The following is a 22734-nucleotide window of genomic DNA, read 5'->3' as shown; positions in this document are numbered from 1 at the left end:
CCTTAGGTCATTCCTTCTGCGGGACTTCTACCCAAAGATTCCATATCGGCTTGCCATCGGCCATGCGCTGTCGCGTGGTCTTTGGTTCTGCGAGAGCGCCGGGAATATTTTTACCCGCTGTGAAACATCGCTGTGCTTGTTTTAGTTAACATTTACCGTAGCAACCCATTTCTTCCTTTTCTCCACGGCACTCGTACAGAGTCGCAAATTTTTACTTGCCAGTATAGTGTGTACTTCTATTTCGTGTGTAGTTATGTGCATTGTGTGGCAGATTCTTAATCCGCGTAATCTCATTTTCTGTCCACATTCCCTTCTCACAGGTCACGCATGCAGCAAATTCCCGGGTGCTAAAGTGTTCTACGCCAAACACACCTTGGCGTCGTGCAAGAGACACCCGTAGATATGTGACTGATTCACTAGCAAGCCCTGATCTCTGTTGTTTTAATCGCGGTGAAAGACATGTGATAAAGCTTGTATATATTTACGTGAAGTCATTTGTTTCAAGTCTGTTATTTTGCCTTCTCACAGTCAGTTGTAGCTCTTCCTGTGATGTGTTAGTGTACGAAACATTTCAATGTAACATATTCAGATGTATTTTGTGTATTCACATGCAAGAAGCTTCAAGTATTCATGTGTTCAAAGTTGGTTGTTACAAGGGTATGCTTAAGCCCTGCCTTTTGAGTCACTTTGCCTTCTAGTCATAAACTTAGTCGAAAGTGAAGACCACAATGATCGTCTTGATTAAATTAATATGTATAGGTTTTTTCAGATGTATTTACACTGCTAGAGTGCTGTAGGTACTAGCCTATGTCTCCAGGTTCGATGTAGTGGTGCCTTATGTACTGTAAGAATGCTTCATGTGCACGCATCTTTAGTGTAAATGAAGGTACTTCAAGTTGATCAGTCTCTCCTTTGATTTTGTTTGTGCTTGGGAAAGTTATGGGCAGGTACCGGGGCATGCAAGTGTGAACAGCAAAGCAATTTCAATATATGAATAAAAATCTACTAGCCCAACGAAAGGTCAATCATATTTCAATGGCGACTTCTGAAATCTCAATGCCATCTCAACTGTGCCACATTGTGCTTTTCAGTGCTGTGGCAATAATAATTCAACAACAGGTCAACAGAACTATCACAACGTCAGTTCAACGGAGAATCATGGTAACTCAACAACCTTTCAACAAAACTAACACAACGGGCCGTCTAAGTACAATGGACTTTCAATGGTAACTTAACAATTATTTAACATTGAGGTACCCAATGATGTTTCAATTAAATTTCAGTGGCCAATATTCAAGAGTCCTCAACACAACCCAACAATTCTCCCACAAACTCTCAATAATTCCTCAATAAAAACTCAACATTGACCAACGAGAGTTCAATGCCTTCTCAATAATCTTTTGTACGGGGTACGCCCACACTGGAGTTCGGTAACTTCGACGGCGCATATAATCTGCCTCGGAAAACCGTTGATTTCAACCGGCAAAGGCACATGTCATCTTTGCTCGGTTATCGAGCAGCAGCGAAAGCTGTGAACTCAAGAAAAGTTTCCTGGTTAGCGATATTTGTGCTGTCGCTTCGCCGTGCCCAGTCTGAAAGAAAGTGCTGCAGGAAATGCTTCATATTATCGGGCGTACGCCACGACCATGTGCTACTGCTGATGCGTCGGAGCACCTACACCGAAGGATCGTGTTGGCATCCACGCATGTAAATCTGCCTCGGTAAACAGTTGATTTCAACTGGCTACACGCACATGTCACCTGTGATCGGTGGTCGAGCGACAGCGTACCTTGACAACTAAGAAAAGCTTCCTTGATAACGATAATTTCGCTGTCGTCGCACCGTGCCCAATCTGGAAGAAGTGCTGCAGGGGATGCTTTATAGTCTCGGGCGCATCCCACTGACATCCGCAACAGCCGATACGTCGAAGCACCCACAACAAAGCCTTGTGTGGGCCTCCACGCATGTGGATCTGCCTGTTATCGAGCAGCAGCGAAAGCTGTACAGCCAGAAAGAGCTTCCTGGTTAACGATATTGGCGCTCTAGTTTCGCCGTGCTCACTGTGAAAGAAGTGCGTCAGCAGTTGCTTTATATTCTCGGGATGCGGAACGGCCACTGTGTCGGCGCGCCCACACCGTAGTTTGGTAACGTCGATGGCGCATATAATCTTCCTTGGAAAAGCAGTTGGTTTCAACCGGTGGCAGGCACATGTCATCTCTGCTCGGTGATGGAGCAGCAGCGAAACCTGTCCAGCGAAGAAGACCTTCCTGGTTAGCGATATTTGTGCTGTCATTTTGCAGTGGCCACTCTGAGGGAAGTCCTGCAGGGGTTGCTTTATAGTCTCAGGCGCATGCCCCGTACATGCACAACTGTTGATGCGTCGGAGCGCCCAAACCGAAGGTTGGTGTCGGCGTCCGCGCATTTAGATCTGCCTTGAAAGAGCAATTCAATTTAAGCCTGCCCAGACACATGTCATCTGTGCTCGGTGATCGAGCAGCAGCGAATCTTGACAGCCAAGAAGAGCTTCCTTGATAATGATATCGGTGCTGTCGTCTCGCCGTGCCTAGTCGGAAAGAAGTTCTGGAGGGGAAGCTTCATAGCCTCGGGCGCATGCCACGGATATGCGCAACAGCCGATGCGTCCCAGCGCTCACACCAAAGGCTTGTGTCGGCGTCCACGCATGTAGATCTGACTCGGAAGAGCAGTTTATTTCAATCCGCTGCAGGCACATGTCATCTTTTCTCGGCGGTCTAGCAGCGGCGAAACTTGGGAGTCCTTAAATGATTCCTTGATAACGATATCGGTGCTGTCGTCTCGCCGTGCCCAGTAGGAAAGAAGTGCTGCAGGGGATGCTTTATATTTTCAGGATGCGCAATTGCCACTGCTTCGGAGCCCTCACGCTGGAGGTTGGTGTCGTCGTCCGCGCGTATAATCTGCCTCGGAAAAGCAGTTGATTTCCACCAGCCAAGGCACTATTAATCTTTTCTCGGTGATCGAGCAGCAGCGAAACCTGTGCAGCCAAGAAAAGCTGCCTGGTTAGCGATATTGGTGCTGTCGTTTCGCCGTGCCCACTGTGAAAGAAGTGCAGCAGGGCTTGCTTTATGGTCTCGGAATGCATGACGCGGACATGCGCAACTGTCGATGCGTCGGAGCGTCCTCACCGAAGGACGGTGTGGGCGTCCGCGCACCTAGAACTCCCACGGAAAAGCAGTTCATTTCAACCAGCTGCAGGCACGTGTCATTCTTGAAGATCTTGCAGCAGCGATACCTGTACAGCCAAGAAGAGCTTCCTAGTTAACGACATGGTTGCTGTCGTCTGGCCGTGCCCACTACCACGGCATAACATATCTCGTGAAAAAATGTTCCCCTACTGAAAAAAGATCATTTCACGTATTGTCCAGCCGGGCATGTTTCTTTTAACATCTGCCGTTTGACAGCTTAAGCACTGAATCGAGCAATTGGAGATCAATCCAGACTCTTTGCTACGTGGTAAAATATGTTATATAAGCTGAAGCATAGCAAGAAAGAAAGCAATTGCGACTACGGCGCAATAAACAATGAAGGTTCTGCGTATTTGTGGAGGAAGAAATATACAAACAAACAGAACTTGCACGTATTTGTACATGTGCCTATCTTTTTTATCGGTGAAAAGCAAGTGGTTTACAAAATGTGTTCCAGATATCCGCGGCATATTGCATAGACTGAAAAGGATCGGTCAGCGGGCCAAAGTAAATGTTGTTTTGTTTTCGCTCCCCATAAACTGCAATCTTTGTGCAGTTTGACAAGTGCGTGTGCCCCAAAAAGCCTGCTTGCAAAAAGAGACATCAGTGAAAATTCGTTGACTGTTCAGAAGGAATAGTTCATTATTTGCCTTTGAATTGTGGGTGTAACTATGTTAGTCTCAGCGGACGATCCCTTAATAACAGGCTACGGGATCACCGGTACAATGCTATAAAAATGGGAGGGGGTTTTTCGATGCCCGTTGTAGAAATTGTATGGCTAATCAGGCAGATGCCACAAATATGGTCACGTGCGAACCGGCGTATGGCGCATGTTCAATCGTCAGCGAAAATCGTAATCAGGTAACGTGAGAAATCATCGAAGCGGAATTAATTAACAGCTGTGGTGACACCTATGTGTGAAAACCGTCCATCGCCCTTTCCAGCAAGAAGCTATCCTTGTTGCGTATGTATAGGTATTCTCGGCGGGCGGCGCAGACGTGATGTGTCACGAATTATGGTATATATGTAGTCACTAGCATTAAAATAAAACAAAGTTGTAAGCCGGCTCTCCTGTGTCTCAGCCTCTTCTTTGTCCTCGTCTTGTGTGCAAAAAGATGTATTCATGTCCTGCCAACATCCCCTAACAGTCATCTCAGTGAACTCCCGCGTGAACTACTGTATCACTCCGTTCAAGTGCTTTCTAACGTTGTTGCTCTGGCTCCGAAACTCTTGAGGTTTCGTGTCTCAAACTCTTTGTTCGGCGTTTCTTGCCAGTCTACTTTGCGGCCGGGCTGCCCACGTGAACGCGCGGGGAAAATTAGTGTGAGCGCTGAGATAGCATGGCATGTTCCTCATGTTAACATGCTCATCATCACGACTCAAGACAGCGCGACTCAATATATATATATATATATATATATATATACATATACACACACATATATATATATATATATATATATATATATATATATATATATATATATATATATATATATATATATTCCTTTTATTTGAGCGAGCGATAGACCCACTATTAGGGCCTCGAGTCGTGATGATGAGTCAGTTAACATGAGGAAGATGCAATGCAATCTCAGCGGCGCTCACGTTAATTTATATATATATATATATATATATATTTATATATATAAATATATATATATATATATATATATATATATATATATAATTTATGTAGGACAACGGTTACCTTTAATATCCCGAAACTGGTGTCATCCTGAGAATTCGTTGTAGGTGGATCCGCTTCGCGAACTCCACAGCGAGACTTTGTACATATCAATATGCGCCTTAAGTCATTAATTAAATAGTTATTAGCGAGCTTTTATGCAATAGTCGAATATGCATTTCCATTATTTGCGCAAGTAATGTCCGTATGTTCAAGTAGACCACCTCATAAAGCAGAATTGTGCTATCTGCCACAAGCAACCTGAAAAATTTTTGAAAGTGTTCGTTGATACACCCAGTATATTACGTTTGGAGGCCAAAAGGATCATTGAGGCAGGTGATAAGTGCGTAAGTGTTGCATCAGTACCACTATCACGCAAAGAACTGCTTTACCTGAACGCGAATGCGCACTGCGAAATTGTGATTGCGCTCCCTGTACAAAATAGTTGCGTTTTTTCTTTAATAAACATTCTTCGTCCACCGTCGTTGTCGCGCCTTCACTTAAGATCACCCAGTATAGGGGCACGACAGCGCACCGGGAATGGCATGCTACAGCTGGTTCTTGTTACAGGGCGCTATCACCTGGGCAGTCTGTTCTTGGCTTGTTCACCCAAGCCAGAACTTTTAATTATTGGGTTTTACGTGCCAAAACCACTTTCTGATTATGAGGCACGCCGTAGTGGAGGACTCCGGAAATTTTGACCACCTGGGGTTCTTTAACGTGCACCTAAAGCTAAGTACACGGGTGTTTTCGCATTTCTCCCCCATCGAAATGCGGCCGCCGTGGCCGGGATTCGATCCCGCGACCTCGTGCTCAGCAGCCTAACACCATAGCCACTGAGCAACCACGGCGGGTCAGCCAGAACTTTGGTGTCAAGCTATCACCACCACTGTCTGCATCACAGCGCTGGAGGCCGGTTCTGGACGAAGCTTGCTACACCAACTGGCAACCCGGGCGTGTGACGATTACCCTCGACACAGCGTGCGGAAGCCTTAAATGCCAGCCATCAACAGCGCACTTCGGGCACGACAGCGCACCGGGAATGGCACGCTCACGCTGGTCCTTGTTACAGGTCAGTTACCTGAATAATGCAGCGTATTTTAGGAGCAGTAACTAGTGTTTATGTGCGGTGCCGTGCCCTGTAGAACTTCATGATTTGTTTGAGTGGTTTTTGCTGTTGTATTCCAACCTTCACAATGCTTTTTCTTCCCTTCTGCTCATACTTTCTGGAGACGTTGAACGAAATCCCGGTCCAATGTCCGAAACTGAAGCTGATGCATTTTCCTAGGCTCTAGAATCCATTCGAAAGCTTGAAAGTGGTCACGCTGCTTTAATCGCCGAACTTAAGGAGACGAAGGAAAGGAAGAAGCAGCAGAAAACGAAATGAAGCTGCTCAGTGCAAAAATCATAAAATTAGCACCCGCCACTTTATCGCATTCCAGAGCCGAAGCCGGGGCAAATTCTGATGCTATAAGCAACGTTCCCGAGCAATTGGCAGCCATATCTTCAAGATGTAATGACACTGAAAATAGACTACGTCGCTCGAATCTCTTGTTTTTGGAATAGATGATGATCCCAAAGAAGACTGGGCTGTGTCCGAGCAAAAAAATATGGAGTTTTGCTCAGAAAAACTTGACGTTAACACGACAGCTCAACAATGCGAGCGCGTGCACCGTTTGGGAAAACATTCGCAAGAAAAACGCAGGGCAATCATACCAAAGGTAACTTTTTTCAAAGACAAACAGCGTATCTTGGCTTCAGTACCTAAACTTAAGGGATCGACGTTTTCAATTCGCGAGGATTTTTCTCCCGCAACGCGAGAAGCGAGGCTGAAATTAATCAGCTTTGCTAAGAATAATAACAAGGCATTTAAGTTGCATGTCGACCGAATGCGCATAGACTCTGAGGCGTACACCTACGATGTCTCAACCGATGCAGTTGTCATGGTGAACAGATAGCTCCGGCACAATAGGCATGTGCGCAATCGCCATAAACCAAATCAAACGTTCACTTCTTCGTCCTTATCAATTTCGTTTGTTAACCTCCGTAGAATTATGTCAAAGCGCGATCTTGTTTCTTCTTTTCTCGACGATTGCAATTCGGATGCTCTTGCTTTTACCGAAACCTGGTCAAACCCTGAAATATCTGACAAAAAAATTTTCCCCGTTAACACAACCTACAACACATACAGGCGCGACCATGATAAGAAAAGAGGGGGCGGTGTCATAACAGGAATTAAAAGGAATATCACATCATTTGTTGTTCAAACCCGTACTAACCTCGAAATCATTTGGGTAGCGTGCTCTGTATGAACCATGAAGATACTGCTCCGTAACTGTTACCGTGCGCCGGATTCTGATTTTTCCTTCGTAACTGCAATAAATGACAGTAATTATGAGGTAATTGGTCTGTATCAGGCAGATATAATGTACCTATTCGGAGATTTCAATCTTCCTTTAATCGACTGGGTTAATCTATCCTCTTCGTGTCATATGTGCACAAGCTTTATTTCCTTAACATTAGATTTTAACCTATTTCAAGTAGTTTATCAACCGACTCGTAAGTCCAATCTTTCGGATCTCATTTTAACAACAGCTCCAGAAACTGTCACACATATAACTTAGATGGATTCAGTGATCACGAGCTACTCCAAGTGACCATTGACATTCCGTGGGCGCCCACCGGTTCCACAACAAAGCAAATTAGAGACTACAATAAAGGTAATTATGATATCATCAAATTTGAACTAGACATCTTCTTTGTTGATGTATTGGAGCCATCCTTTTACAGCAGATCTGTCAACGAAAATTGGGTTCTGTTCAGAGATAAGTTGTCTACATTGATTGAAAAGCACGTTCCTCTTGTTACTATAACTAACAATAATTCCAACCCATGGTTTACTAAAACTCTTCACAGAATGAGAAACAAGAAAAAAACGTCTATATGAAAATGCAAAGCGCGTACAAACAACATTGGCTTTGGATAAATACAAAAGCTATCTAAAAGAGTACTGCACAGCTTTATTGGTCGCCAAGAATAAATATTTTTCAAAAGACTTACCGGGAATTCTTACAAGCAATCCAAGAAAATTCTGGAACATAGTTAACCCTAGTAATAAGTGGAGTAATATTTCATTGCAGGATAAAAACAACACATCTATTCCTGACAGTCAATGTCCGAGAACCTTTTGTTCCCGATTTTGATTTCCAGTACATGGCTCCCATCACTATCACTTTAAAAGGCGTAGTCGATCTTATAGATCACCTTAAGATGTCTTTATCCTGTGGTATAGATGGTATAAATTCTAAAATACTAAAAACACAATACTAGTATCAACCAAAATTCTGCTACACCTATGTAACCAATCGCTTACAACTGGTATGCTTCCTACAGACTGGAAGATAGCAAAAGTAGTTCCTGTCTTTAACAAAGGTAACAAGAGTTCTAGTGATAATTACCGTCCTATATCACTAACATGCATTTGCTGCAAAATGCTGGAACACATTATCGCATCCCATATATATTCTCATCTTGAATGTAATAACTTTTTTTACCCGAAACAGCATGGTTTCCGAAAAGGATTTTCTTGCGAAACCCAACTACTAGAATTCACGTCAGACTTACACTTTGATATGAGCAGTAATAAACAAATTGACTGCATCTTCTTAGATTTCTCGAAAGCATTCGATCGTGTAGCCCATAGTCACCTGACATCAAAGCTCTCAGCAATTAAACTCGACTCACTAACCCTATCATAGATTCGTAATTTTCTTACTAATCGTGAACACTTCACTGTTGTTGCTAACTTTTCCTCTGGCCTCTCTGACGTCACCTCTGGTGTACCTCAAGGCAGTGTACTTAGGCCTCTTCTCTTTTTAATTTACATTAACGACTTAACGAACAATATATCATCTTCTGTACGAATATTTGCTGACGACTGCATTATATATCGTTCGATTAACTGTCCCTCTGACCACGCGGCACTCCAAAATGATCTTGCACATATCAGTGATTGGTGTGCTACGTGGCTCGTGTTCCTAAACGTGTCGAAGTGCAAACTAGTTACCTTTTCTCGAAAAACTGTTAACTCTCACTTTTCTTGTCATCTGGATTCTAACATAGTTGACCACACCACAGAATATAAGTACTTAGGAGTGCTCCTTACACACAATCTTTCATGGACTAACCACCTTACCTCCATTTCAGCTAACGCCTCCAGATCATTAGGATTTCTGCGCCGCAACTTAAGAAGTGCGCCGTTACCACTACGAAAACTAGCTTACGTAACCATTGTACGGCCGCAAATTGAGTGCGCCTCTTGTATATGGTCTCCTCATCAAAATTACCTCATCGAACTCCTGGACAGCATCCAGAATAGAGTGAGCCGTTTCATTTCTAAAAATTATAGTAACCAGTCAAGTGTAACCCAAATAAAAATCGATCTTTCATTGCAACCACTAACTACTCGCCGTGATATTTCCCTTCTATTATTATTTCATAGATTTGTTCACACAGTTGGCTTAACCTTATCAAACCTGAAAAGAGCATCCTCGACGTCACAACGACTGAACAATCAGTTCAGCTACCCCCGAATTTATGGCAAAACACACGCTTTTAATTTTTCAGCTTTGCCCCGTGCGGTCCGTTTATGGAACGCACTACCAGATACCATTGCATGCCAATCTAAACACGCTGCATTTCGCAATGTGCTAACCAATAAATATGCCGTTTCAACCGTCTAAACACGTCAAGTCTTTTGTAATTTTCTTGCATTTTCCCTACAAGTTAAAGAATTTCAGTGCTCCCAATTTTTTTACAATACTTACTGTTGTGTCTCATGTCAGTGGGTGACCAGGCAAGGGATCAAAACAGGAAAACGGTGTTTATTGCCCGAAGCTTACGGGCTCCTGGTTACATCTAGAATCAACGGTTCACGCACATAGCAAGACATTATAAGTACTTGTGCGCACATGCGCACTAACAGCAGTCTGCTTATCAGGCGCGCTATCGCCGACACAACACTTCCTCCGCTTTTATTATGAAACTACCAAAGTTCACGTTCCTGCTTGGAACCTATCAGGTGGTCGACGATTTCTAATTGGGTAGCGTCGATCCTCGTCACCCCGTGCGGTGTCAGCCTGCGACATCGGTGGTGAGAGAGAAACACTAGCTGGTGGTACTGAAAAGGGTCGCTGTGTGGCCCCACGGTGAACCCATCGCCTTCAACGGAGTTTTCCGCAGCTGGTCCCGATCCGAGGTCGCTGTGTGGCCCCGCGGAGAACTCATCGTCTTGAACGACGTTTTCCGCAGGCACTGTCGTGCTTTGAAGCAACTGGTTCTTGTGACGCCGCCACTCCAAGCATCCTGAAGGGGTTGATACACGAACCTTGAAAGAGACTGGTCCAGTCTGGGCCATTACTACTGCTGGCATCCATTTTGGCTGTCCCCTGTAATTGCGTGCGAGAACATGATCACCAAGAGCGACTTCGCGCACTCGACATGGTCGGTTCACCGTCTGTTTGAACTGTTCGTAAGCCACCCTCTCCCCCACCACAGGTTTGAGCACGTCAAGGCGCGTACGCAAACGTCGACCCAACAACAAGTTGGCCGGCGCCTCGTGCGTTGTAGCGTGAGGAGTGTTCCGATAGGCGAGCAGAAACTTGTTTAACTTTACCTTCAGTGGTTGGCACGTGTCATCCTTTCGCAGCGCATTCTTCAGAGTTTGCACGAAACGTTCCGCGAGCCCATTTGCGCTAGGATTGTAGGGTGCTGTTTGCACGTGTCGGCAGCCCATATCTCGGACGAACTGTTTGAAGTCCTGTGACGTGAATTGTGGCCCGTTATCCGACACAATTGTCTCGGGGAAACCGAAACGTGCACAAACATCTCTTAAACACTGAATTGTGGCCTCTGTAGTAGTCGACGGCATCACAAAAACTTCCGGCCACTTGGAGTGGGCATCGACCACTATGAGAAACATGGATTGTTGAAAGGGTCCTGCAAAATCAATGTGTATGCGTTGCCACGGCGCTGTGGGCCAGGACCACGGATGTAGTGGTGCTTTGCCAGGGGCGCTGCGTTGTTCTTGGCACTTTGCACATGATTGAACCATACGCTCAAGATCCGCTTCGATACACGGCCACCAGACATAACTTCGCGCGAGCGCCTTGCTGCGAACTATACCTGGGTGACCCTCGTGTAGCTCTTCCAAAACTGCACTCTGTAGTTTTGCGGGGATGACTACTCGTGTTCCGAGCAATATGCATCCTTGATGCAAGGTTAATTCATTGCGCCTGGTGACGTAATGTTTCAGCCTGTCTTCACTGACGGATCTTGGCCAACCTGTACTTATGAATTCTTTTACTTGTACCAGCTCGTTGTCGCGTTGCGTGGCACGCGCGATTTCTTTACTCGACACTGGCAGGGAGGCCAGTCGCAATGTATAAAAAGTTTCTTCGCTTTCTTGCGTCTCGTCCTTGACATAGGGAAGCGGCAACCGGGAGCAAAAATCAGCTTCGGCGTTATCGGCTGACTTCTTAAAGAGAAGGTTGTAGCTGTACGCCGATAACGTCACTGCCCAACGCTGTAATCGCGCAGCTGCAATAGGCGGGATCCCAGTTGTTGGTCCCAAAATTTGCTGTAACGGCTTATGGTCCGTGATTAGAGTGAATGATCGACCATAAATGTAGTAGTGAAACTTCTTTATGCCAAAAATTATGGCCAATGCCTCTTTTTCAAGCTGGCTGTATTTCTTCTCCGACTCGGACAACGTGCGCGATGCGAAAGCAACCGGTCGAGACCTACCGTCCTCGAAAACGTGGGAAAGTACGGCACCTACTCCGTACTGCGATGCGTCACAGGCCAGCTTCAATGGTCTATCCGGGTCGTAATGGGCCAGCACCTGTGGTGATGATAACATTGTTTTGATTTGCTCGAACGCTGCGCGGCAGCGGTCGTCCCAGCACCACGAAGTGTCCTTCTGCAAAAGCCGGTACAAAGGGTTAGCGACAGTTGACAAATTAGGTACGAACTTCCCGTAATAGTTGACGACACCTAGGAAGGACTGCAGTTGCTGCTTTGTTGTCGGTGCAGCAGCCTTAATAACTGCCTCAATTTTGTCCGGTGACGCAGCGATTCCTTCCGCACTTATTTTGTGCCCCAGGTAGCAGAGCTCGTTTTGAAAAAACGCACATTTTTCTTTCTTCACCCTGACACCTCGCTCTGACAGACGTTTCAGGAGAGCTTCTAGGTTTATCAAATGTTCTTCAGCGGTTTTTCCCGTGACTAGAATGTCATCGAGATAACAACACACTCCGCTCAGGCCCTTCAGCATCGTGTCCATTATTTTCTGAAAAATACCTGGCGCTGACGCAATTCCGAAAGGTAGCCTGTTAACTGTAAACAGACCTTTCTGCGTGTTTAATGTCAAGTACTTCTTTGACTCTTCCGCCATGAATACCTGCTGGTATGCCCTGTTCAGATCGATCTTCGTAAAATGTAGCCCCCCGGCCAGCGCTGCCAGTAGATCATCTATCTTAGGCAGCGGGTAGTGTGTGATGTCAAGTGAAGGGTTTATCGTCGTCTTATAATCCCCACATAGGCGTATGCTGCCATCTTTCTTTATCACGGGCACTGCGGGCGTGGCATACTCCGCTGTATTCACTGGCGTGAGAATTCCTAGTTCAACCAATTTTGCTATCTCGGCTTCTACAGCTGACTGCAATGCGAACGGCACATTCCTTGCTTTTAGGAACTTCGGCCGGTGGTCTGGTTTGAAAAACAGCTCGGCCCGTTCGTCTGTGATAGCACCTAACTCATCCTTGAACAGAGTTTCGTACTTGGCTAGCAAGGAATCGAGCCTTTCCTTCGTTCGAGAAGACGAGTCAAACACTGACCTTGAGATGTAGTTCAGACCCCAAATGCTGTCCCAGTCTAGACGTAGTGTGTGTAGCCATTCTCGTCCTAGCAGTGGTGGTCCTGCTTGGTCGACGAGGTAGAGCGGCAGCTGCGCCGTCCGTCCACTATGCTGCACGTTGACAACCGCGACGCCACAAGGTCGGACGAGTGCTCCGGTATAGGTGCGTAGGGTGACGTCAGTTGATCGGTAGCTGGTAGAAGGAAGCCGCTTCTTGAACTGCTTGAAAGGCATGATTGACACTGCAGCTCCCGTGTCGAGTTCCATTTCTACCGGTGCATCATTTATATTTAGTTTAACAAAAATGGGAGCGCGGCTGGCAGCCCCTTGTTTGGAAATGCTGATAGTCGGCTCCTGTGTCACAACTTTTAGCGTTTTCAGGCTCCGTTTTTTCTTATACCCGTCATGACATTGCCTGTTGCTGCTCCGACAGGCTCTTTGAATGTGTCCTTTCTTCGAACACTTAAAACAGGTATCGTTAATGTGAGGGCATACTGCATGAGTGTGGCTCGGGGAACCACAGCGGTAGCAAACTAGTAGCGGCTTACCAGCTCTCGTTTGCACCTCGTACAGATCAGCATGTGCCTCTCTACTATCGTCTTCAACTTTGCGCAGCTGTGTGGCCAATGCTTCCACGACTCGAGTCTCGGCGACATTCTTCCGGGCTGCTTCCATGGCCAGAGCGCGGTCCACTGCTCTCGAGAACGTCAACGTGTCGCCCTCGGTAAAAAGTACTCGCTGCACGTCCTCACGGAGCAGTCCGCACACGAAACGATCCCGCAGCGCTTCGTCTAAACTGGCTCCAAACTGGCAGGTCTGAGACAACTTGCGAAGTTCGGCAACATATTCCGGCAGGGGCTCACCTTCATGCTGTGCTCTGCGGTAAAACTTGGCTCGTTCGCCGATTACGGACGGCACTGGGGCCAGGTGGGCGTCCAAGATGCTCTTCAGCTGTTCGAAACTTTTAGCCGACGGCAGGTCAGGCGCCGTCAACGACTTCAGCAGCCCATACGTTCGCGGGCCGATGATGCTGAGGAATGCGTGCACCTTGTCGCTGTCAGGAACCTTGTTGACAATCAGAAAAGATGTCAACCTCTCCTTGTATGCCGTCCAGTCACTTGCGGTAACATCAAATGACTCCATCTGGCCAAGCTGTCCAGTCGACTGCATTGTCGCTTCTTTGTTATCCATGCACAGACAGCCGCAAAATCAGCATTCTTCAAAGTCCAACTTGGAACAGAGGCTGACTTTGAAAAGACTTGCCTTCTTCACCAAACTGACAGCGGCCTTCGATCCCATCTTCGTCGCCAGTGTTGTGTCTCATGTCAGTGGGTGACCAGGCAAGGGATCAAAACAGGAAAACGGTGTTTATTGCCCGAAGCTTACGGGCTCCTGGTTACATCTAGAATCAACGGTTCACGCACATAGCAAGACATTATAAGTACTTGTGCGCACATGCGCACTAACAGCAGTCTGCTTATCAGGCGCGCTATCGCCGACACAACACTTACTACTGTATAACATGCAAGAATGTTTACAATGTTATTATGCTATTATGTTGTTGTTTACCATTTATTGTTACTGCTCTAGATATTGTATTTGCTAATGTATTAATTTTCCATGTTCTGTGCGTACTTCTTTCATTATGCTGATGTTTATTCCTTTCCCGGTTCCATACTAATATGTTACCGTACTTCCCCCCTTACACTATGCCTTCTCGAAGGCCTGTAAGGTACATGTAAATAAAAAAAAAATAAATATGTGCGTTATCTGTTACTTGAATGTACAAATGAATGTTATTCTAATGACAACTTTATGAGAAGGCTACGGGCAGCGTATGCCTCGTGAGAGTCGCAGCACGGCTTCAGAAGAACGTCGATGTTACGATTCCTATGAATACAGGATACCTATAGTATGTTTCAACTATCCAAGTGTTATGTGCAGGCAAGCTTTCTGCGAAGTGATTTAAACCGCCGTTTGCAGCCTGCAGCGACGTTGATTCTTAATAAAGTAACATAACGGGAGGTCTCATGGGTGTGCCTTAGATCCAGCCAAGGACATCCCATGGATGTCCATGCAACGTATGCATTTCACTGGGAGGAATGCGTTCAATGGGGCTGGTTGGCTCATCTGTCCGTTCATCTGTGGACGGCACTTTGTCCTGTGTTATTTACTCATTCGTCCTGTGTTGCGCTGTTGCTGTTTTAATATAAAGTTCACTGGTAAGAGGTCCACAAAGATGGCACCAGGCTGATCCTAATTGAAAGTGTAAAACAGCAAACCAGGAGTCATCGAAAAGAAAGTAGGAGAAGCAGAGATAGTGAATTAGATCCGAAATGTGGAAACGAAATTGACTACGGAGATTTACAAGAATGGGAACAAGTAGGAAGGCAAAAGCTGTACGAAAACACAAAGTGCAGTGCCTTGCTAATTGAGGCTTGAGCTGGTTGCCTAAGGACAAAACTTACCGGAACAAATATTTGCAACATGACGCGGCATGTGTATGGTGAAGCGAAAATACAGAGACCACTGAGCGAATCCTAATGGTATGTGAAGGTACTCACCCAGTGAGAACCGTAAGTAACGTACACCTTGCACAAGTGCTTGAGTTTAAAGTGGACGGAAGCGTCAACCGGTCAGCAGTCGAGATAAGCAAGAAACGTCTAGATTATTGGCGGAAAAAAAAATCATTGACATTAGGATACTCAGCGATGCGAAGCTTGGGCGCACCTCTATACGTGTTTTTATTTCGCAATATATTGACGCATCGCATGATGATGCGATGATGATGTAGATTAATTCGTAACCCCTTTTAAACGGGGCGGGGACGAATCGTGATATAGAGTGCTTGAATTACTCAGGTATGCTATCAATACTTTTTCTGCTAGCAGTCTCGTATACCTGTTATTATACTTTTTATCTATCACAGCTGCCTATACATATAATGAATCCGGTCACACCTGCTTTTTTCCCATCAATATTGTAAACGTCCCTAGTTTATGTCAGCTGCTGACCGGTTGTACTTCCGTCTACTTGAGATCCAAGTGCTTCTGGATATTGTAGGTTACGCACTAGTCAGGCTGGGTGAATCCGTTCGCGTTCCACTAGGATGTGCTGAGTAGTCTCCAGATTTTTGCTGCAGCATACACATGACTACTCTAATTGGAAATATTTGCTCCTGCACGTTTTTCCTTAGGCAACCAGCTCAAGCTTCAAACAGCAAGGCACTTCCTTTCGTGTTCTCGTGATATTTTCCCTTCTAATTCCTCTTTCTCGTTTTTCTAAATCTCCATGTTCTTTTTCATTTCCATCCTTGCTACCCAAGTCGCTGTCGCTGTTTCTCTCACTTTGTTTGTTATTACTCATAGTTGTCTATCTGCACTTTCAATTAGCCAGTACTTGGATGGCAACTTTCTTCATCTCTTCCTCCATTATGTGTCCACGCTTTCTAGATATAGATAGGTGGGCGCTTTAGCCGGCCTTTTACTTTAGTACATGTTTCTGAGTCATTTTTCAAAACTTATTTCAAGTTTACTTCAAATGAGGCTGAATCCATATCCCCTTGCACTGCCTTATTTGTGGTTTTGTCATGGGCTGCAAAAGAAAGTGGCTCACTGATCGTTGGTTAAGTTAAAACTGGACAATGTACCCAATTTTAGGCACAGAATGACATTTGCGAACGTCAGCGCGGGCACGATGATCCAGATTCCGCGTTCCACGTAATACTTATTGTAGGCCCAAAGTGCCCTAAGTTTCGTTAATGCTGCATTCAGCTTGCCTTTTATTTTCAGATTGTCTAAATGAGTTTGAGCAAGTCTTCCTTTCAATTATGTATATGCCGAGATTTCTTGGCTATGGGCATGACTTTCTGTTGAATTGACACCACGTAGTTACTCGACTCTTATTTGAAGGTCGAAATTCCTGAATTCTCTGTGCTAAGCTTAACACGTAGATTTGGTGTTGCGTTACCACACATATTGGCCAGTTCCTGTAAATTTCCTGCATTCTACGCTAGTAGCGCTTGTCATCCGCGCACATCAGTTGGGGGACCTTCTATTGAACGATTTGTTCATTGCGCATCTACGACAATCAAATCCTAAAAGACTAATTTCCAGTTGACTCACTATGCGCTTAACATAAATTGTGAACAACAATGGAAACACAAGGCATCCTTGCTTCAGTGATTGGTGAATTTCAGCAGCTTCATTACAATTTCGACCTTTCCATACAATTTGTATTCGGTTGTCTCCATATATATCTCTCAGCAGCTCCACGAAATCATATATACCTTGCTGCTTGAGAATATCCCATAACAACTCCCTGTCTATGTTGTTGTAGGCTACCATAATATCTAGAAATCCTATCCATGAAGGTCTATTCTGAGCTACTGAAAGCTCTAGGCAGTGGGATAGAAAAAAAATATCCTCTAAGCACCTGCCTGGTCTGGACCCATTATGTCTTAACCTGTCTGCCAGGTCTCAACCCATCCGCGCATGGATGTCTGGATGGATGGATGGATGCTACAAGCGTGCCCTTTGGAACGGGCCGGTGGGCTGCGCCACCAAGCTCTTTCTATTATACTGCCTAACGACCTGCCTAGCTTAAACAACAGAAAAGAAAAAAAAACGATGAACTCCCACAACCAAATTTTTGATCCCCTATTGCAACCTGTGCTTTTGTACGTCTCCGGTTTTTCTTGTTTCCCTACTTTTCTTCCACCAATCCGCCAGTCACCTCTTGCTAATACCTACTGCGGTCATGTTTACTTTTCCACTGCTCTCGCTGAACCCAAGGGCTTCAAGGAGGCCAGTGGTGCCCAAATCGACCGCTGGGTAGACGTCTTAACATTCTTATAAAACATGCTCCATAGTTTCCCTAGCTTTTCCGCAGCAAGCACATGCTTCTTCCGCCTTCTTATATCTCGCTTTATAGGTGCGTGTTCTAAGGCATCCCGATGTCGCATCGAAAAGTAATGAGCTTCCCTTTGACTTATCATAAATCGTTTCTTTCCTGATTTCGTTTTTCCTCTTAAGTAGTTACTCATGGCAAGTTTCTTTTCCATTGCCGCCACCCATGAGATTAATTCAGCCTCTCTGAATCCGCTTGACGTTCTTTGTTGCTGTGTTGCGCACCCTACAGGCCGCTTACTTGTTGTTAAGCTTCCTAGTTCTCTTCCTCCGCTGTGCCTTAATGTTTTTCCTGTACAGATACCTCAGCATTCTCCCAGCCCATTTGCTTTCTTCCATATTCCTCAGTAGTTTTTCACTCATTCGATTTTACTGCGAGCTTCCCTCACTTCAGGACTAGTCAAGCCCAAATCACCCTGCACAGTTTCATTTGTAGTCTTCCCGTGAGCGCCCAATGCGAGGCAATCATATATCATTGTGGGTGGGGACTTTAATCTACCTAATCTCAACTGGAATGAACAGCCGATAGCCTCTGGAAGCTCCCCTAGCTTCAAATCTGAAATTGCCAATTTTATGAACCTCCTGTCAACAAAACAAACTGCGCTGAAACCTACGCGAGGAAGTCACATCCTAGATATTTTTTTCACAAATATGCCAGAAATGGTCCAGAACACTGAAATATTGCCAGGGATAAGTGGTCATGACATCGAGCTAAGCGAAGTAAATATGAAACATGTAAGCGTTTACAATGAGAAGAGTCGGTGCATGTACAATTACACCAAGGCTGATATCCAAGCAATCAATACTTCCCTGGAAGCGTATTTCGTTGTCTTCGAAACACTTGCGGATGAGAATTCTGTGGAAAACCTATGGGTTCTATTTAAAGAAAAAATGTTTGAACGGCGCAACCAGTTTGTTCCGTCGTGGGTATTGACTAGAAAGCGTAATCGAAGTAAGCCATGGTACACTAAAGAACTGGATGTTTTAGTGAAGCGTAGGCAAAGAATTTACCGTTCATTCAAACGATACCCTTCTAAAGAGAACTTATGTAAACTAAAACTGGCAACGCGGGAGCTGAACAACGCTACAATCCAAACAAAATCAGCCTACTTTAAAACAATAGAAAGTAAGATAAAGCAAAGTCCCAAGGAACGTTGGAAACAAATAAAACGAAATAAAAAAGACAACATTTCTATCCCCGCTTTGACCGATGGTGATGTTACAATTTGCGACGCCACAGAAAAGGCCAAGTTGTTCAATCTTTATTTTACATCAGTGTTCTCTGCCCCAACAGATACTCGAAAAGATCTGAAATTGTTGAAACACGAATCCACACCCATGCCTAAGATAGTGATCGAAGCTTGGGGCATTGAATTACAGCTGCGTCATTTAAATTGTGCAAAAGCTGTGGGCCCTGACTGTTTACCCAATTTTATGTTGAAGTCTTGCTCTCATATAGTGTCAATGTACTTGAAAATTATTTTTGAGAAGTCCGTGAAACACAGTTCACTTCTGGCTGATTGGAAAATGGCATCGGTTGCTCCTATACATAAAACTGGCCCGCGCAACGTTATTAATAACTACCGTCCCATTTCACTAACTTCTGTGGGCCGTAAAGTTCTAGAGCATGTTTTATATACTGCAGTAGTCAAACATATAGATAGTAATTCTTTATTTAACTCAAATCAGCATGGATTTAGACGAGGATTATGATGCGTCACACAACTAGCAGAGTTCAAACATGTCTTAGCCGCTGCCCTGGATGACAAATCATCGGTCGTCTGTATTTTTCTTGACTTTCAAAAAGCGTTTGACACCGTTTCACATTACCTGTTACTGCAAAAACTAACCAGCTTTAATATTAATCCCCAATTTATTGCGTGGATCGCCGAATGTTAACGCGAGAGGCGACAATATATAGTCGTAAATGGCGAACAATCTGCAATAACTAATGTTACGTCAGGGGTACCTGAGGGATCAGTTCTGGGGCCCCTTCTCTTCCTACTTTATATCAATGACATTAATGAAAATGTACAGCCCCATATTAGGTTATTTGCAGATGACCGTATATTATACCGTAAAGTTACACCTGAAAGTGACTGCTTCGTAATTCAAAACGACTTATATGCCATACACGAGTGGTGTGAGCGATGGGAAATGAAACTGACCCTCGAGAAAACGGTGTGTATGAGGTTCTCCAGAAAAAAAAATCCTGGAAAATTTGAATACACGATAAACTGCTCTCCAGTAAAAATGGTGCGTGAATATAAATACCTAGGCGTTTACTTTTGTTCCTCTTTATCATGGAATCGGCACGTGGATTATACTGTAGGCAAAGCTTGCCAGAGCTTGGGATTTTTACGACGAAATGCACGTGCGTTTCCACAACAAACCCAGGAGTTGCTATATAAATGACACGTAAGATCTCCGCTCGAATACGCATGTTCTGTGTGGGACCCTTCATCAATAACTAACAAAGAAAGACTAGAAATAGTTCTGTCCATAGCGGCAAGGTATGTACTAGATAAAGAAATGTATGACAGGCAGTTTAGCGTAACTATATCTAAGGCAATGCTAAACTGGCAATCTCTCCAGCACCGAAGAGCGTAGTTTCGACTGAAGCTTTTACACAGCCCATATCACTCTCATACTCCAATTCCGCGTGACGTGTACCTAAACCAGCCTCACTACACATCAGCACGCAAAGATCATGAACAGAAGATAAGGGAATACAAATGTAATACATCGGCCTTTAGCAGCTATTTTTTCCCAAGAACCATCAGTCAGTGGAACCAACTTCCTTCCTCAGTTGTAGGAATTTCCTGTCCTAACAAGTTCTTTTCTGCATTAAAATCAATAGAATCTTTTGATCCCTTAGGCTTGATAACTATAGCGTGTGCGTCTAGCAATCATCATGACCTGTAAAGAATCCCAGTTGCAAATGACATTTTCTTTTAGTGCCTCTATATTCACCTTGTCGCACTGTATATTTATCACCGCATTGTTTTTTTTGCAACCTATTATTCGCTTTGCTTTTTTTTTGCTTTTTCATCATGAGTCGTCGTAATCATTGTGCTTTATGTACTTTTTTTTCACATGCGACATGTGACATCTGCAACGTGCCTGTGTGCGTCGTGGCTGCGTGCAACTTGGCTGTGTGGTTTTTTTGTCGGCGTATAATTATGTGTTGTTGGCTTAAACAAATTTATGCAAACCTGCAATTTTTATGCTTCTTTCTTCATCTGTATCCCCCCCCCCCCCCGCTGTAATGTCTGAATGGGCACTGTGGGTACTAAATAAATAAATAAACCCACTGACCTTTGGTGCCCATCGAGTCCTGCTGGTACCCCTTATTTAAAGCAAACAACCGCATTTCCAAAAGTAAGTCCTGGAACCATTACACCTCTCCACATACCTCGGATCACTTCGTACGTATTGTGTCCCCATAGCGCTCTGTGGTTCATTATGGCAGCATTTCTCTTCCCCTTCAGCTTTTTTGTTTTTTCCTGTGTTTCCATATATACATTGCCTTCGTGTATCCATATACCAAGGTATTTCTATTCTGTTACCCGAGGTATTTCCTGGCCCTGTATCGCCACTGCCTGCTCACTGTTTTCATTGAATACCATAACACCTGATTTTCTAATACTAAATTTCAAACCTAAATTGTTGCCTTCCTGCCCACAGATATTAGCCAGACGTTGCAAATGACCTTGCTTGTTAGCTAGCAACACAATGTCGTCCGCATAAAATAAACCTGGAAGCTGCTGGTCTATAACTGTACCCGCCTTTTTGTATGAAAGATTAAATGCGATATTAGTTCCTTCTAGCGCCCTCTCTATCCTCACCATGTACATCATAAACAACAGTGGGGATAAAGGGCACCCCTGCCTCAGTCCCTTGTTGATATTAACTTTCTCCTCGCTCCTCATCCATTCCCATTAAACGCAAACGATATTTTCTAGGTAAATCTATCTCAAAAGCTGTAGACAATTGTCCCCTAAGCCTTCCTCTTCCAGAATATCCCACAAAATGTTGCGGTCTACGTTGTCATGGGCTCCTGTAGCGTCTAAAATGGCCACATATAACGGTCTGCTTTCTACTTTTGATATTTCAATACACTGAGTATGAACAAATAGGTTATATTCTAACCACCTACCTATTCTGAAGTCATCCTGAAGTTCTCCCAAAATGCCATTATTCTGTGCCCATGCTTGAAGCTTTAATTTGATTGCCTACATTGCTAGCCTGCATATTGACGCGAAATAAGTTTGCACGTGCTGACACGGGGCCCTTAAGGCGAGAACGACGAAGTTCGTGGTTGCGTGCGGGCTCTCCGAGGACCAGCCATCGCTAAAGCAGACGTTTTTTGCCAATCTGTATTTTGCCAAACTGTTAAGTTGTAATAGCTGGGTGACATTTCTGGTGGACGAGCGGGGTACGGTCGATGTTAAGATCTCCGGAGCATACCCCAGACCTAAGCCCGGCGAATAGTTCAGCCGAGCTTACCCCTGTGCACGTACGTACCAGCCGACGTCTCCAGGGACTCCAGCCACAGTACGGTCTGCTATCCGAACGAACTAGAATGACGAACCAACCACCTCCCGCCACTCCTGCAGCATCGCACGTTGTCGTCAATCACATCCGGACGCCGAATCAGTTCCACGGAAGTGCTTCAGAGGACACCGACGACTGACTTCACCATTTTCACCGGGTTGCCAACCTCAACGACTGGAACCACGAGCGTAGGCTACGCTACGTGTACTTCGCTCTTGAGGATTCCGCGAAAACATGGTTTGACAACCACGAGGCGATCGCTACTAGATACTTTTCAGTTGTAAAACTCCGCCTGGGAGCGGCACGAGAACGTGACCCTCTACCGTCTCCTCTCGCGAGGTGGCGCTGCCACCATGGTTGGCCCGGTTGGCTACGGAAGCTTCCCAAGGCAGGAGCGCGCCGCCGACTCAATGCCAATTTTTTTTTGTGCTGCTCTGCGTGGCGCTA

At 45.0% G+C, this 22734-nt stretch overlaps 2 protein-coding genes across 4 annotated transcripts in view; both read right to left on the bottom strand.

Moving 5' to 3' along the window:
- Positions 1-22734, bottom strand: part of LOC142587280 (sarcospan-like) — a 578002-nt gene that overhangs the window by 162458 nt on the left and 392810 nt on the right. The gene's annotated exons all lie outside the window — the stretch shown is intronic.
- On the bottom strand, positions 9953-13192 carry LOC142587182 (uncharacterized). Its single transcript, XM_075698064.1, has 2 exons — positions 12804-13192; positions 9953-10355 (listed from the first exon to the last, which is right to left on the bottom strand). Exons 1-2 carry the CDS (start codon positions 13088-13090, stop codon positions 9953-9955), a joined length of 690 nt encoding a protein of 229 aa, XP_075554179.1. The 5' UTR covers positions 13091-13192.

The sequence above is a fragment of the Dermacentor variabilis genome, chromosome 7 (genome assembly GCF_050947875.1).
Source record: "Dermacentor variabilis isolate Ectoservices chromosome 7, ASM5094787v1, whole genome shotgun sequence".
Classification (NCBI taxonomy): Eukaryota; Metazoa; Arthropoda; class Arachnida; order Ixodida; family Ixodidae; genus Dermacentor; species Dermacentor variabilis.
Note: the sequence above shows the minus strand (reverse complement) of the source record. Positions and strands in the feature narration are given on the sequence as shown.